General features: G+C 39.1%; 2 protein-coding genes across 2 annotated transcripts in view; one reads left to right on the top strand and one right to left on the bottom strand.

Annotated features, from left to right (window-relative positions):
- AFG3L2 (AFG3 like matrix AAA peptidase subunit 2) overlaps window positions 1–3,992 on the top strand; it is a 34,692-nt gene extending 30,700 nt beyond the window's left edge. Inside the window, exons 16-17 of the mRNA XM_058175779.1 lie at window positions 1,794–1,988; window positions 2,999–3,992. Coding sequence (XP_058031762.1) covers window positions 1,794–1,988; window positions 2,999–3,238 — 435 coding nt within the window. The 3' untranslated portion in view covers window positions 3,239–3,992. The remainder of the gene's footprint in view (window positions 1–1,793; window positions 1,989–2,998) is intronic.
- A 2,209-nt stretch (window positions 3,993–6,201) lies between these two features.
- On the bottom strand, window positions 6,202–11,457 carry TUBB6 (tubulin beta 6 class V). The gene is made up of 4 exons (XM_058175781.1): window positions 11,304–11,457; window positions 10,302–10,410; window positions 7,797–7,907; window positions 6,202–7,296 (listed from the first exon to the last, which is right to left on the bottom strand). Exons 1-4 carry the CDS (start codon window positions 11,358–11,360, stop codon window positions 6,233–6,235), a joined length of 1,341 nt encoding a protein of 446 aa, XP_058031764.1. The 5' UTR covers window positions 11,361–11,457; the 3' UTR covers window positions 6,202–6,232.
- Between the last annotated feature and the right edge of the window lie 6,422 nt (window positions 11,458–17,879).

Below are 17,879 nucleotides of genomic sequence, written 5' to 3'. Positions count from 1 at the left end.
ACATCACAAATGGTTCATACAGGACATTATAGAAGCAAAGGGTAAGAGTAATAGCTCTCCAACTGTTACTCCCTAACAACTAATATTTAAAGTATCCTGCAGATTGTTTTAGCGGGTACAATAGAATGATCAGGTCTATTGATAGTGATGTAATCCATGAATTTCTCTAGTGATTTCTCAAGCTATTTAAATTGGTGTCTGTCATAATATCTAATGGTAGTAAATTCATTAATTCACATACTGTTTGTGAAGCAGTATTTAAACTGATCTTGAATCTTCTGATATATATAGTGCCGGAGAATGTTCATTAGTACTAATATTGTGAAATAGAAAGAAAAATCCACATTTGATGCAACACATAATTTTACTCAGGTAGTCCTCAATTTACAGACCCAAAAAAAGAGGACTTGTGGCTCGGATCCAAAGTTCTAATGGTGAACTTCCTCCATGGTCACATTATGGAATTTTGTGTGCTTGGCAACACAGCTGCATCTGTGGCCATTTGCAGCCATACAGATCATATGTTTGTCTTTTATAATAGTTTTTCTAAAACCCAGCACTTTTTTTTTTATTTGCATTTATATCCCGCCCTTCTCCAAAGACTCAGATAAGATAAGAAGATAAGAAAAGAATAAAAGAATAAAAGGAACAATAGGTGGGACAATGTAGCAGGCATAGAATGTTTTTTGTGCCAGAACTGAGGAGCTGTAATTATAACAAGGAGCCTTAGTCACTTGATGGGCCAATGAAGCTAGCTGCATATATCAATTCAAGGTGGGAATAATGAACATCAGCCCTGGAAGCCTGTTTTTATTTTTTTTCTGTCAAGTGGCAAATGGTGGTCTTTGTTTCTTTTTTCCTCCACTCTGAAGCCAGGGAGATGCAGTAACTCAACAAATGGCCAAGAATTGTTTTGAAAGGCCATATCCCAATCCATCAATTCTGGGAGTTTGCAGTTACTACAGCAGAAGAAACATGAAAAGGGTGAAGCATTGGATAGCTTAGGAAAGAAGCATTTGGCAGAAGGGGGCGTACAAGTACAAGACTTACGGTCTAATGGCACTTAACTGTTGGCCCTCCTGACATCCAGACAGCCTCACCTCTAGAAGAAACTATATGTAGCTCAGGGTTGTTTGTTTGCAGACATTTTATTACCCTACTAGGCAATATCTTCAGTCCTAGAAGATGGTGAGGTTTGCTCTTTGTTTGTATTATAAAAGCTTGGTGGAGGTATTGTTTTTTCCTTGATGAAATTGTTGCTTGATTGTTTGAGTTGGTAGTCCTTGATTAGGACATTGTTCTGCTGGATTGTCTGATATTAATCCTGATCCAGGGGGGTCTTTGATCCCTGCCATTTGGAATGTCTCTTTTAGGGTGTAACATGATTAAGAAAGTGATGCTTTTGCTGATTAAATGAACATTAATTCTGCACTTAAGGGTGCATGAAATCCCTTTGCTCCCAAGCTGCTCAATTCTCAGTGGATCACAGATCAAGAAATTCAATTCCTGTGGCCTCCTGGCTTCATGAAAAGTAGCTTCTCCAGAGTGCAAATGGGCAATCCTTCTTGAGAGATTTTCAAGTCAGAACCTGGCCAGCAATTCCCTAGCAAAGGTTCTCACTGGGACTTCTAATCTGTTCTTGTTCAGAAGCCAACTTCGTATTAACATATTAACAATTATGTTGGTCAGCTTATCAGCTAAGATGTTATCGCCGAAAACAGCTACCCGCTAATATTAGATTCTTGATTAAGTGTTGTAGAAATCGCTTAACTACTCTGCTGTTCAATCCTCAGATTGTTCAGTTTGGAATGAATGAAAAAGTTGGCCAAATTTCATTTGATCTTCCCCGGCAAGGAGACATGGTGTTAGAAAAACCCTACAGTGAAGCAACTGCAAGATTGATAGATGATGAAGTGCGAACACTTATTAACGAAGCTTACAAAAGGACAATAACTCTACTTACTGAAAAAAAGGCTGAGGTAGAAAAGGTATGCATTCTTGTCCTACTTAACGATTCTTACCTGAATAGGTTAAAAGACTGTTGCTGATTTGGGTCCAAACCTGATTTTCTGAGAACATAAGGATTCCTTCTAGTTGATCAAAGAAATGGGAACAATCATTTCTTCCAATTCCTTTTTCCTTTCAAATTCCAGTATTTATTTATTGTTTTATTTATTTTATTTTATTATTTTATTATTTTTTTATTTTATTTATATTGCTGCCTATTTACCCATAATGACTCAAGGCACCTTACAGAATATAAAAACCACATTTAAAAGCTAATAAAAAATTAATGTAATAAAGTCACCCCCCACCTTCCGCCCCAGCGACAGCTAATCACACGAACCATTTAATGGGCTCCATCCCGCTCTGGGTCCCTCAGGCCCGCTGGCAGAACCAGGTCTTCAGTGCCTTCTGGAAGAGAATTAGTGTGGGGCCTATTCTAATCTCTGGGAGAATGATGTTTCATAGAGAGGAACATTATCTGAATTATTATTTAAGAGCGTAGGTATAAGAACAGAAACAAATGAAAATTGCCTACCTCCAATATGAAATTAAGGTAGTGAAGTTTTACTAAGCTCTGTGTATCAGAAAAATCCATATTTATTGAATATATGTTATTTGTTAAAAAGTAATAGTATACAAAAATAATAGCCATAATCACTGACCAAAAGCTTTGACAGCAGCAGAAATGTTATTTCCGGATATCTCATTAGTATAAATGATGGTGTTTTAGTCATAACAGAACAAAAATTATGCATTTCGTCTTTGGAAAGCTTGAAATACAGGGGTAGAGAGATGCAGAGTTCATCCTTCATATTCTTACCTGGAAGTCCTTGTAATAAGTAGTACTGTAATATGCTCAGAACATGTTCAGCAGAGTTTAATGGTTTTAAAAATCTGGAATTTCTTTTATCTATAAGCATTATATTAAGTTTGTGGAGTGAAGAATCAGATGCTGAATTTTCTTATAATACATGTGTGCCTATTGTTTCAGGTGGCTTTAAGGCTCTTAGAGAAAGAGGTTTTGGATAAGAGTGATATGGTTGAAATGCTTGGCCCCCGACCTTTTGCTGAAAAATCTACCTATGAAGAATTTGTTGAAGGCACGGGCAGTTTAGATGAAGATACTTCACTTCCAGAAGGCCTTAAAGACTGGAACAAAGAACGTGAGGAGAAAGAAGAGGCAACAGATGAGGGAACTGCCAGGCAGATCAGAGGACATGTGCCTTTTTAGTGTTGCAGTATGATGGTGTTGTACATAAAAGTGACAACAGTATTATGTTGCACACTGAAAAGTAAAGGGGAAATACTTCAAAAATCTGGTGTCCAAGTATCCTCTGCTTTATGGAAGAAGACTGCCGTGGTTGATGAACTAGAAGGGTGGGTTTTTCCCTCTACAGAGTATTCAGAATCCACAGGAAGTTGTTTCCCAGAATTCCTGATTTTAAAAGTATAGTTCGTAGCACTAATGGGTCTACATTGAATCTCTTCTAGAGTTGCAGCTTTTCAGATCTGTATCACAATTGTGTAACCTGATATATTTAAACTGCCCTAGAATGTACACCTTCCCAGAACACTGGAAAAATTCTTATCTCTTGATCACCTCTACCAAATGTAAGTTGTTAATATCCTGAAACTCTTGGTTTTGATCATAGAGTATTTCCTGGGACCCCACATCGCTTAAATATGTTTGTTTTGTTAAAGCACCATCTACCAATTTAAATTTATTTCTTTACCTTGTTGTCCAATAAAAAGACCCTGCAGGTATTAGTGATCAAACTGGGAACCTGCTGAAGAGCTTATTCATTAGAGATATGGGTCTGTGGCTGCAATGAAGTGTAAAATCTAAATTATATTACTGCAATTTTAATAAAGTGTGGATTTTTTTTCTACATGAGATTGTAAAATATTGAGCATACGAATGTATTTTGTAAATACAGTTTAGAAACGTCAAATAAAATCAGCACACTGGACTGTGCAAACAGGCAGATTCTCTTGGATCCTTGGGCCAGTAATGAGACCATACAACCAGTTGCTAGATTTCTAATAACTACAAAAATGTAGACATGAAAAATTACATGGTAACTTTTTGAAGGAGACTAGTGGTCCCAGAGACATGCTGATAAAGTGTGGCTGTGAGATGAGAAAAATAAGAATTCACCATGTACCATCTACCTTAGTAAATTGACATGAAAAATATCATCAAGTACCATAGTCTGCTCTATACTGTTATCCAGATATTAAGTAAAATCATCATATGAGCTCACACACACATGTACATGATACTGATCTTCTCTGTTCAGAACCAGAGATAGATTGCACAGGCAAGAAAGGATGGATGGACCACTCATTAGCAAAGAGTATGTAAGACTAAGAAACTGGAGTTCCTGTTATAGATTAGTAATTAGAACAGAAAGCAAACTGAACAGCTGACAATGAAAAAAAAGGGAACCTCTGCTAACACAGATCCTTTAACTTGCTTATAAATTTCCTGGTATTAAGCAGAAAGAAGGTATGACTACTACTGCTGCAAAAGTGTCTAGGTCGGTAAAAAGAGAATAGTGTTCCCACATCATCAAACTAAAAAGCAACGAATGGTAGAAGCAACTATCAAAGGAAGAACATTGGGGCAAAATCTGTAGCTTCATAGTACATTATGAACTTCCTGTGACAAAACAAAGATAGTAAGATTGTGGAAAATAGATCCATGAAAAATCCAGTTCACTTTGTGGCTGCACTAAAAAAAAAGTCACGTTTGGAGATCTTCAAAGAAGATATTAAAAATTCAACTGTTAAATGGCACATCATCTGGATTGTGACGAGCTAGCACAAGAATCAAGGATTGAAAAGGCTAGATAGCTATTGAAAGATTTGAGAGAATCCAGCCTTCATCCTATGAATCATTAGGTTCCTGTAGTAGCCATTTTATATGCATACACTTGGAGATACAGCTTTGCAGCCTGGAATGAAGTTCAGCTGGAAAGTGGTTTGTTTCACTTGAGTGTCATACTATCTAATCCAAAATGTCCCAAGTCAGCATAGGACAGGCATAGCATTTAGAAAAATCTAATGTGGCAGATGGTGAAGTAGACTGGAATTCTTATGGAATGTGCTGACATCTATTCAGACAACCTGTCTGATCCATCCACATGATGAGGATTACCCAAGAGAATGACTGGTGCCGTGCTTGATAGCACTACAAAAGAGGTAGGTGGGGCTAAAGGCAAAGTTGCTGGAGCTAGAAAGCATGTGAATTAATTTACATTTCAGTGTAACAAAATTACATTTAGTGTAACATGGAATGTTTTTAATGCTTTCTATCACATGTAAAGTGGAAAATCAGTAACTGAAAGAATTCTGGGAATTAGGTAGGGTACATGTGGACCTGCAGCCTCAGAATACACCTTCTTTGTATCATAAAATTTAAGGCTTCAGCTTCCAAAAGAATCATCCACTTCCTCAGAGGTTACTTTTTTAAAGATTCCAAGACACCAGTGTTGAAGCATTAATTTATAAATATGATATGCAGAAGACTAATTTATATTTTAAAATTATTTTTAATTAATGGAGTTTGTTCCCAACAAATCAATACATGGTACAAAAGAACAAAGACATAGCAACACTGCAATTCTGAAACACTTGGATATAAATCCCATTTAGAGTAAGAAATATTTACTTTCAAGTAACCGTGCAGAGGATTGCGGTGTAAATTGTTTCAGTTGGATGTGGGGGGAAAACATTATTTCTTAAAAGAAAAAAAATCTCCCATTTCTTTCAAGGAGCCAAATACAATTACTTATTTCAGCATAACATTTATGCGCACAGCACCAAGTCAAATGAAGTGCACTCATAAGCCCGTTATGTAACTGGGATAGCTCTGTAATTTATAAACTATACTTACGACTCTACTTTTAAATGATCAAGATTAATTTTGCTGCTTCAGCCAACCTAATAAATATGGGAGGGATAATGCTCATTTTGCAGAATTTGGGCTATGTATGTGTGTGCGTTAAAAGTCTTGCTCTCACAGCCCACTTAAGCAAGTAAATAAATCAAGGGAACCCTTATCTCTATCTTTGATGCAAAGCATTCACGATCCGTTCTAAAGAAAATGGCTAAATCAATTCTTTGGAAATTAAGCTCTATGATATTCTTAATACCATGAAAATGGTTAGCACTAAAGCAAACACTTCAGACTTGAGAATTGTATTAATTTTATTCATTAACTTTATTCATTAATTTCTTCATCATCATCTTCAAATGCTTCATCTCCATCATTTGCTGTTGCTTCTTGGTACTGTTGGTACTCAGAAACGAGATCATTCATGTTGCTTTCTGCTTCTGTAAACTCCATCTCATCCATACCTTCACCGGTAAACCAGTGAAGAAAAGCCTTTCTCCTAAACATGGCAGAGAACTGCTCTGAAATTCTTTTGAAGAGCTCTTGAATAGCGGTGCTATTTCCAATAAAGGTAGAGGCCATCTTGAGGCCACGAGGTGCTATATCACAAACAGCCACTTTGACATTATTTGGGATCCATTCTACAAAGTAGCTACTGTTCTTGTTCTGGATGGCCAGCATCTGCTCATCAACCTCTTTCATGGACATGGGACCTCGGAAGACTGTGGCCACTGTCAGATATCGTCCATGTCTTGGATCACAGGCTGCCATCATGTTTTTGGCATCAAACATTTGCTGAGTGAGCTCTGGGACTGTAAGTGCTCGGTACTGCTGGCTGCCTCGGGCAGTCAAAGGAGCAAATCCAGGCATAAAGAAGTGTAAGCGTGGGAATGGAACCATATTTACTGCCAACTTGCGTAAATCTGCATTTAGTTGGCCAGGAAAACGCAGTGATGTTGTTACCCCGCTCATTGTGGCAGACACCAAATGGTTGAGATCTCCATATGTTGGAGTGGTAAGCTTCAAAGTACGGAAGCAAATATCATACAGCGCTTCATTATCAATACAATAGGTTTCATCTGTATTTTCAACCAGCTGATGGACTGAGAGAGTGGCATTATATGGTTCTACCACAGTGTCAGACACTTTGGGAGACGGCATGACACTAAATGTATTCATTATTCTATCAGGATATTCCTCTCGAATTTTGCTGATGAGAAGTGTTCCCATCCCAGAACCTGTTCCTCCTCCGAGAGAATGAGTGAGCTGAAATCCTTGCAAACAATCACAGTGTTCACATTCTTTTCTCACAATATCGAGCACTGAATCTACAAGTTCTGCTCCTTCAGTATAATGTCCTTTGGCCCAGTTATTTCCAGCACCTGTTTGTCCTGAAATGATAGGGAAAAGGTCAGATCTACCAAGTCGTGAAGCAGACTCAAAATATCTGTAATAATGAATCTTCACATTCCAAAATGTATATAAAAATTTAAAGATTTTTGTGTTATCATATATTGGGAACTCTAGCTGCTGAGTAATAGCCAAAACATTCTTAGAAATGCTTCGTATAATTTTACATTCAGGTACGTTGTGGTATACTGACACTGTAACACAGGAATTCCAGTCACACCCATTAGTTCCAAAATGAATAGGTTTTCCAGTTCACATTTTTAAAAATCTTTTATTAAAAATTCAAGATTAATCCACCAGCGCTATAGAAAAATGCATTGTCTAGCTGTATGAAGTTTTGTTACATTTGGAGTTAATATGAAACAAGAGGAACCCACCAAAGCTGTCAATGTGCAAGGATACATGAGTGTTGTCTATTACATGTATTTAAAGCATTGCCCTTGAGAAGTTTTCTTTATGAAACAGAATATCGTCAACATACCAAAGATAAAATTATCAGGCCGAAAGAGTTGTCCAAACGGGCCAGATCGGACACTATCCATGGTTCCAGGTTCCAAGTCCACCAAAATTGCTCTGGGTACATATGTTTGGGCTAAAAGAAATGATATGTACATTAAATTAAAACTGACTACCCATCTTATCACATGAATTTTTGAATATTTGCCACACCATTTAATTTTTATTTGATCTCAAAAAAAGGGACCAATTTCCTTACCGTTCTTTGGAAAAATGTCTTTTAAAAAACTGTCCTTTATTGAAATCTAACCAAGGGTTTTGCTTAAGTTCAGCCAATGTACGTACGCCATCTCATTTTGAAAATCTGTAAAGCTCACTCCCACATCCATCCTTTAGGTGACATATCAAGTGAGCATTTATGGATATAAATGCCAAGCTGGTGCAGTTTATAAAACCAGAATTTCAAGCCTAAACACCTTTACAGTCTCAACGTCAACAGTCCAACTAATGAACAAAAGCAGATACTTCCAGGAACTTCAAAATCCCCAAAGCAAAACTATATTGAGTACATGTTTTCAGCACTGAAGAATGCAAAACCAGCTCTAAAATTTCCGGCGCAACTCTGCATGTTAAAATATAGATCTTTCCCCCCCTTCCCATGGAACAGGTTACATTGTCCAGTTATGAATTGTTCTTTTGTTTTCAGAAGTCTGTCTTGGCCAACACCTACAGGAGTGTCTTTGTGAGTGAGATTCTTGGTTTCAGATCATCAAGATCTTTCCCACATACCATTACAACTATTGCATTCAGATTTTGGCTTCCCAAAGGCATGTCCTTGGCCATGTCTGGATGAGAATGATAGCTCTGTTGTTAGCCTCAAGTTAATATGTCATGCTAGTACACTGAATTAGAATAATCAGTATAACCATCATCGGTTATAAACATGGCCGACAGCGATTAGAGCTTCTTTTGTTTACCTATCATGCTATCAAGCTAAAGCAAGGATAAGCAAATGGAACTTGTGCACTTCAATAGAAGGGGAAAGTTAGTGGGAGGTTTCATTCAGCCAGAAATGTCAGGAGCCCTGGGGAGGGGAAGGGAAGGGGAGAGGAGAATGGACTACTACCTCATCTGAAATTAATCCAGGACAAAGCTTAACATGCTCACACTTGTAAAGAATGGCAGGATTTCATGCTTTTGGATTGGGACAATAGCTCAAAACATTAGGGCTTGATGTCAGTAAATCACTGCTAGTTGCTGAGGTTTTCCAAACTTCACGCTCATGATTTTTCTCTAATCAAGAAAGCATTTGGGCAACTATTCTACACCACCACCACCCAAATGCTGTAGGAAGCAAAAGATATGTCAGAAGTCAGCTACACATATTGTAAATATGTGAATAAATATGAATGCACCACATTCACAAATGTTTCTCACTCAGTGGAAGAGGAGCTGCAATTTCCCGTTCCTGGGAACTGAGAGCTCATTAAGTAATTTCTCCATTTAAGTCAAGGACAGATGACTCCTGGCAGCAAGCCTCTTTCAGCCAATGCATGCTGCTTCTGCTTCTTTAACACGGTTGCACTCAACACTTGCATTCAGCAACAGTTGAGAAGGGAGTTGAGTAAATGTGGCCAGAGAAAAATGTGAGGCAGCAGTATCAGCAGCCACTTGTCCAAGGATGTGACCACGATGAATGACTCTCAGGGTCCTACATAATGAAGCTCAAGGATTGACAAAGAACAGATTTTTCACTACAAATGAGGAGCATTCTTAAAAGAATGACTCAACAATGTAAAGGACTCAGCAATATAAAGGAGCATTGCAAGTGGTAGGTGTGGTTTTTACATTGGGAATTAGGGTAAAATCTGATGGGCACTAGTTTGGGCTATTTTATTGAGAGCCAGATAAAGCACATATTATTAAAACTGTAATGCATTTGTCTCGTGTTTAATTTCTGTCTCCTCCAGTAACCCTATTTCTGCAAGAGACACTATGTGTTTTTAAAAATTATTTATACGTGTATGTTGTACTTATGAATTAAACACACAGCCTAAAACACACCAGCAACAGAGCTTAAAAGACAAAAATGCAATTTCACAATTGATTATAAATAATATGCAATATCTCACTTTCCATTCTAAAGTGGTTTAACTAAAACCACAGTTCACTCATGACTGTGCCACACTTAAATGCTGCTTCCTATTACTATTATAGAGATTACACTAATAAGACAGATTTCTTTGCTAGATGATTTTTTTAAAAAAGCCAGCTTGATAATAAGTATGCTGAAGTTCACAGAGCAGTTTCTAAAACACAAAGGGACGTTTCCAGAATTTCCCACCATACTTGGGAATTTGGGGCATGGGCACCCTAAATTGGATATGGGAATGTGCTGCCCTTTGTGTGTCATCTCGGGGTTGTATTTTTTTCTAAAGGAAACGCCTGAGCAACCTGGTTTCTCTCCTTTCCCATTTTTCTCCTCCCCTAAAGAGATCGCGGGGAGGCCTAAAACCCCCGTACAACTTACAGGATGATTCATTGTAGTAGACGCTGATCCTCTCCAGCTGCAAAGCTGAGTCACCAGCATAGCCTCCGGCCGGGTCAATCCCATGCTCGTCGCTGATCACTTCCCAAAACTGCGGGGAGCAGAAAGGACAAGGACGGTTTAGGGCGGCGCTGTTCTCAGCAGCCCTCAGGGTCCGTTGCGGGGCCGCCTGCCTGCCTGCCTCCCACCCATCGCGGCCGAGGCAGAGGCGGCCCCGAAGGCATGTGGCGGAGCCAGCAGCTGCCGAATGCCAGGCGTGCTTGAGGGAGGCTCCGGCCAGCCCCTCCCTGCAACAACCCAGCAGGGAAAACGTGTGGCCGGCTGGTGTGTGTATGTGTGTGTGAGAGAGAGGGGGGGGGGGGAACCGAGGAATTGCAAAGGAAAAGAAGTCGGGTTTTTTTAGATCCTCAACCCGCTTCCTTTTATTTTATTCCTTTCTTTCTTTTATGTACACCGAGAGCGTATGCACCAAGAGAAATTCCTTGTGTGTCCAATCACACTTGGCCAATAAAAAAATTCTATTCTATTCCTATTGGAACTTTCCCCCTTTCTCCCCACTTTTAATCGCTTCCTCCTCCCTCTCCCCTTTCTCCCCGCCGCTTCAGCGTTTTTTCCTCCCGGTTTCAATTTTTTTCCGAAGCCTTGTATGGTCAACGCTAAAGCAGCGGCTCCATTTAGTTCCCATTTTGGGTGGTGGCGGGGTTTCTTTCCAGCGCTCTCCGTGCCCAGGAGGTGCGACGGCAGTTTCAAAGAATCTTCTCCTCCAGCGAAGCGAAACTGCTCGTCACTTTCCTTCCTCCCCCCTTTTTTTTGGGGTGGTGGTGGTGGTATTAAAGACCAAAAGGAAAGGGGCGGCTTTCTCCTCGCCTGGTTCGGAGCCCCGGAGTACAGGTGAAAGGGGAAGAGACCCATCGCGATCGGCTGCTGCCTCCAGGAAATCGCTTGGCTTTCTAATGCCAGAGAATTTCCTTCCCCGCTTCGTACCTTGGTTCCGATTTGGTTTCCACACTGACCCGCCTGGATGTGCACGATCTCCCTCATGGCTGTGGTGCTTTGACGCCGCCTCGGCTTCTTCCCTTCTGCCTCCCGTATTTCAAGCCTTTCGGCGGATGAATGCGGAGCTGCTGCCTCAAATGAACGTTTTTATTGGCTCCCGGGTCGTGATTCAGCCGCCCGGCTTTGCTCACTCGGCAACTTCGCAGAAGTTGTGGAGGGGGGGAGGAGGGAGAGGGAGCAGCGGCAAGTGGCGCTGCCCATGATCAGCCTTTGCTCTGGCCGAGCCTGTGGGCGTGTGAATCGTCCCTCTCTCTCTCTTTCTCCCTCTCCCGCGCCCCCCCTCTCTCTTTCTCTGGAAGAGCCGTTTCATACTAGGGGCTCAGCTTTGTACATGTTCAGAGTCTCTGTCGCTTGCCCAGCCCTTCCTCAGCCACACCACAGGGGTCAGCAACCTGCGGCTCTGGAGCCGCATGGGGCTCTTTCACTCCTCTCCTACGGCTTCCTATCACTCAAAATATGCATCACAACCGCCAATGTGCAACACCTGCTGGTACGCGATTTTTTTTATTTTTTTATTTACATTTATATCCCGCCCTTCTCCTGAAGACTCAGGGCAGCTTACAGTGTATAAGGCAATAGTCTCATTCTATTTGTATATTTACAAAGTCAACTTATTGCCCCCCCAACAATCTGGGTCCTCATTTTACCTACCTTATAAAGGATGGAAGGCTGAGTCAACCTCGGGCCGGGCTTGAACCTGCAGTAATTGCAGGCTGCTGTGTTCTAATAACAGGCTTCTAACAGCCTGAGCTATTACGGCCCCTTTACTGAGCTTTTCAACACACATACACACACACACCTGTAGGCCAACCATGGATAAATTCAAGATAAGAAAGTTTCAGAAGAAAAGAAGAACATTTAATTCAACTACGTATGCTAGCTTTGTGGCCGCTCAAGAAATAGTCAGGCATGGGAAGGGTTTAGTGGCTCCTGGTATTTTGTTTTCTGTGGAAAACAAAATAGCTCTTTGAGTGTTTAAGGTTGCAGACCCCTGTTCTAGCAGGTGGGTAGATAACTCCTCTTAAACATTGGGATGGTGTAATTCACCATCTGAAATAGAGGCAGTTTGGGGTAATGGTGAAAGGCACTGGGGAGTTTTAATGCTCCCTTAGGCTTTAAAGCTAGTTGGGTGATTGGACCAATCACTTTCTTTTAGTCCTAGACTAGGAGGTCAAAAAATAACCCAGAAGAAGATGCAGTGAACCATTTTCAAAAATGTTACCAACTACACAAGCCTATCCAGGCATTCATTGGTAGTCAAGGTTGACAAAAAGGATCTTCATTCATTCATTGAATGAATGAATGAAGCTTAGTGGAAAACTAGACAAAGTAGGGGCAGAATGGAGCATACTGTCTGCAGTATAATACATGCATCCCATCCCATCTCCCCCCCCTTTTTTTTTGTTTAAGCTTTTAACAGATTTTTAGAAAAATGAGGATTTAAAACAGAATACAGGTTGTCCTCCACTTATAACCATCCATTTACTGACTGTTCAAAATTACAGTGGCACTGAGAAAAGTGATTTACGATCGTTTTTCACATGACAGCATCCCCCTTGATCACATGATTGCTTGGCAACTGGTTCATATTTATGACGATTGCAATGTCCCAGAGTCAGTTGATCACCTTTTGTAACCTGACAAGTCAAGTCAATGGGGAAGCCAGATTCACTTAACAACCATGTTACTAACTTAACAACTGCAATGATAAAGCATGGATAAAATACATTATAGAAAAAAAAAATAGGGAACTTTTTCTCTTTTATTTGTTTTCATGGTTTAACTTAGCATTACATTTTCAAGGATATTGCTAGTTTCTGTTTAGGTCATTTAATTGGTTATTTTGGATTGGTCTCATAATTGTTTTCCTAGAAATCATATACAAATGTCTAAATTTGCCTTCCTATGTGATGTGCGCTCCTGCTTAAATTTGGTTAGATTTCTATAATACAGATATGTCACTTTCCTATGTTGTGGCAAATTATAGATGTCAGCATGTATCTTAATGAATTGTATTTTTGAAATTTATATTTACTGGAATTATATCAAAGAAATATTAATGGTTTCAATTCAAATTTTAATTTTAGAATTTTATGAATATTTTGTTGTATTTTTTCAGTATTTTTGATGGGTTTTTTTAACATGACCATCATATATGATAAAATGTTCCTCTCTGTGGCATTTCCAACATATATTGTTATATGATTTGTCTGCTTTGGTAATTATTGATGGAGTTACATCACCTGTAAAACATTTTATACCAATTCTCCCTTAAATTTTATTGATCCCCCCCATTTCTTCCCATTATTGTATTGTGTTTGCTTCTTTGTTGTTTTGAACCTACCAGCTGAAACAAAAACTACACATGTGGTTGATGTCAAGGAAAATTAACAATTTGAATAGGAACTGAATTGAATTAGGCAAGCAAGTTTCCTGCTTTGTCCAGCAGCCAACCAGATGCCTCCAAAAAAAAAACCTCACAGTAAGTGTTGCTTCCAGTGAATTGAGAAATGGAGAAGGTGCCCAAGTAGTTTGTACTTTATAAAGTTTGTGCCAGTGCTGATTTGCCACTGGAGTCTTGTTGCCATACATGATTCCCAGGCTTATTTTGCAGACACTTTGCAAGTGATCCCTTAACCTTTTTGACAGGAAAAATCTGACCCATTTGGAAGAGCCAGCTATAAAGTGAACAGGAGGGAAGTGAGTGCCAGAAAATTAGGGGCCATGCCAGCTTTATGCTCTGCCCATATCTACCCATGAATTTATTGCCATATTGCTTCCAGCAGATTATTCCTACAGGAATGTGGGAAAAATGTGGTCCAACCTTGATTTGCCTTTGTAAATTGGTTAGCAAATGCAGCCAGGCAAAAGGAGATCCTTCCTTTCCTGTGGCCTGGTCTTGGAGTTTTCATGTCAAATGATCTAGGTGCCAAAGCCCACTGGAACTACATAGCAAAAAAGGCTCTAAAAGTTGTAAACCTAATCTTGCGTAGCTTCTTTTCCAAAAACACCACACTACTAACCAGAGCATATAAAACATTTGGTAGACCAATTCTAAAATACAGCTCGCCTGTTTGGAACCCTCACCACATCTCTGACATCAATACAATTGAACGTGTCCAGAAATATTTTACAAGAAGAGTTCTCCATTCCTCTGAAAACAACAAAATACCTTATCCCACCAGACTTGAAATCCTAGGCTTAGAAAACTTGGAACTCCGTCGCCTTCGACAAGACCTAATTTTAACTCATAGAATCATCTATTGTAATGTCCTTCCTGTTAAAGACTACTTCAGCTTTAACTGCAATAATACAAGAGCAACCAATAGATTTAAACTTAATGTCAACCGCTTTAATCTAGATTGCAGAAAATATGACTTCTGTAAGTGCTTGGAATACTTTACCTGACTCTGTGGTCTCTTCCCATAATCCTAAAAGCTTGAACCAAAAACTTTCTACTATTGACCTCACCCCATTCCTAAGGGGACCATAAGGGGCGTGCATAAGTGCACAAACGTGCCTACCGTTCCTGTCCTATTGTTTTTCTTTTCTTCTTCCTATATATATATATATGCTTATACCTCCTAATATTTACTCATATATATGTTTATATACTATATAATCTTTTTGTATGATACTTACATATATTGTTGTGACAAAAATAAATAAATAAAATAAAATAAAAATAAAATGCAATGAATGCAACGGGGCAATTGATTAGTCCAAGCATCTGGAATCTCAGTCATGGCCACTTGCTAGGGAGGAGTCTTCCAGCACAGAATTGAGAGGGAAGCCAGAAGGAACAATTTGTATTTGCCTGGCAGAGTTGTGAGTCAGAGCTGGAAGGAGCAGGTGGAATAATGTTGCTCTGGGAACAATGAAGTGATGTGTATGCTTGTGCTTCCATCCCCTGCAGTGTGATTTGAAAAGGAACAGATTATCATTACACAGCTTTATCACAACTGAGCCAAGGTCAGCATTTCCCAAGTCCCAGTTATTTTGGAGCAAGAGTGCAAGCAGGGGCATTATTCTCTTATTGAGAGGAACTACTGCACAAGGATGCCTTGACTTGCAACCATTCATTTAGTGACTATTCAAAGTTACAACAGCCCTCAAAAAAGTAACTTACCACTACTCACACCTAAAACTGTCATGTGATCAAAATTGATCATGCAACAATTTGGAGTCATGTGATTGTCACTTGCAACCTTCCCAGGCAGCTTCCAACAAGCAAAGTCAATGGGGGACCCCACATTTGCTTAACACCCATGGCAAACAGGTTGTAAAATTGAGTATGACTCACTTTATTGCCGTGCTTAACAAGAGAAATTCTGGTCTCAATTGTGGTTGTAAGTTGAGGACTGCCTTTATTAGGTTGCGTAAGATACTGCTATTCCTTGCTTAGGATAAATGCATGGCACACCCCTCAACCTCCATGCCTTTAATCATTGGGAGAAAGGATCAGTGTGTCTGGAGCTATTTTTTCCATATTGGTCATCTGCATGGATAGCAGGGATGGGTTTCCTGCAGTCAAGCAATGTATGGGGCTGTGTCTATGTAATTCCTTCCCCTCATTCATTCAGTAGATATTGGGAAGGTGGGGCTATTTGAATCTTTTCCATGCTAAGGAAAGGGAAACCATAGAAAAATGCACATGGTCCTTAGACAGAAGAACAAATACTGAAACTGTATTTGAAATATTACTGAGTGCAGTTAACCAGGGAAAAGAATTGAAACCATGAGTGATCGGTACCTTAATATACTACCAAAAACACAGCCACCTTAGTTGAAATGGTTTGTATGTGCTACCTACATAAGAAACGAGCAAAGAAACAATAGAAATATTATTTAAGTCATGGAAAACTGATGGAGTGCTTTGTCCACATTCGATCTGTTTTGCAGAATCTTTTCCGTACTTCCAGGAAGGTTTTTTTTCCATATTTCATTTTGTCCCCCATTTTTTAAGTCTTTTGAACATTCAATATTACCAATTGACTTTATTAGAAGTACTAAAAAAGGCCACATAATGTTTGAAGCAGTTGTGTATCTCCAGTTATTGATATCTGTGTAACTGCTACTGGTATTGCAGCTAAAATAAACTTAGTTCTGTTCCTCTTTTCGAAAGGAAACGAAAAGAAAGGAGTGGAAAACATAATTCCCTGGCATCAACAAAAGGCAATACGGAGTATGCCTACCAATCTTTATTGAGGAAAAATCTACAGTTTACAATCTATCATTGTTTTAACTGGAGGATGGAATCAAAAAGTTTGATGACAAAACAAACATTAATTTAGAAAGGGATAAATCCTTTCATTGTAAGATAAATAGACAGGAGCCAAGGAAATTACAACAGGAATTTGTTACCAAATGAAATATGCTGAGACAATTGCTCTGCCTTTTTAAAACTGACTATTATGCATTCAGAGGATGGCAAAGTTGCCACAAAGTAGGGCACTGAAAAGCACTATTTAACTTTCAAGCATACGTATGATTTCAATCTCTGCTTAGCTTTTTTTTTTTTTTGGATCAACCAAAGGGACTTAGTTTCTACTGTACTGTCTGCTGTCTACTGTGATGAAAAAAGTCAAAGTTGAATTGAGGGACTTTATTTTGAAGTATATATTTAGTATCAGAAAAAGAGACTGAGTCCACATATCACTTGATTATTTTTCCATTTGGCTTTCAGTCAGGCATATTTATTAATAATAAAATTATTTCTCATGATCATTTCCCTCTGTTGCAACACTTTATGTAACTTAAGAAACTTTCTGCTGGTATGATACAGGATGTTAGGTCCCATAATTCCAGCAAGAGTTTTGTCATAATTTCAACCCCAAACTGGAGAGACACAATCTTTAAGTCACTTGCTGTTTAGATTTTTCACTGTTCAAGTCAAGTTATGTCTGCAGTGGGGCAATATAATTCCTTACAGTTCCAATTATGTGGCCGTATAAAAACAAGTGGCAATCACACCCTAATCAGCATTTCCTGACTCAAAAGAAGACTGCTCCATTTTGACAAAAAGACAAAAGCTGTATCTTTCAGCAGCAAACTAAAAGAGCATGTTAAAAAGTCCCAAAGAATGAATTGTCACATTCTTGCATCTTTTTTATTCAAAAATGTGGGTTTTTTCAGAGATGAAGCTAATTGTTAATGCATAAATGAAAACTGTGTGTGCTCTAATACCATACACCCCATGATTTAAAAGCATATGAATGCCGAGAATGTAAAGAGGTCAGGACAGCCTTTCTTTACCCCACCCTTACAGCCCACCCACAAATTAAAAAAATCTCTGTCAAAGTGCATTTGTTAAACAGTGTGCCCAGAATTTGGGATTGCATTATATGACAAGTGTACCAGAGAATTAAGAACTTTGAGGAAAGAGAGAAAATACACAATTGTACTCACTGTGCCGAGGGCATGTTTTGCTGAAACATTACCATATTCTTTAAAATAAATAAATTCTTCTTTATGCCACTTGTTCTTCTACAGAATTAAACAGAG

This window comes from Ahaetulla prasina, chromosome 3, assembly GCF_028640845.1.
Source record: "Ahaetulla prasina isolate Xishuangbanna chromosome 3, ASM2864084v1, whole genome shotgun sequence".
In the NCBI taxonomy this organism is placed as follows: domain Eukaryota; kingdom Metazoa; phylum Chordata; class Lepidosauria; order Squamata; family Colubridae; genus Ahaetulla; species Ahaetulla prasina.
The sequence above is the reverse complement of the archived record's forward strand: the minus strand, read 5'-3'. Positions and strand labels throughout refer to the sequence as shown.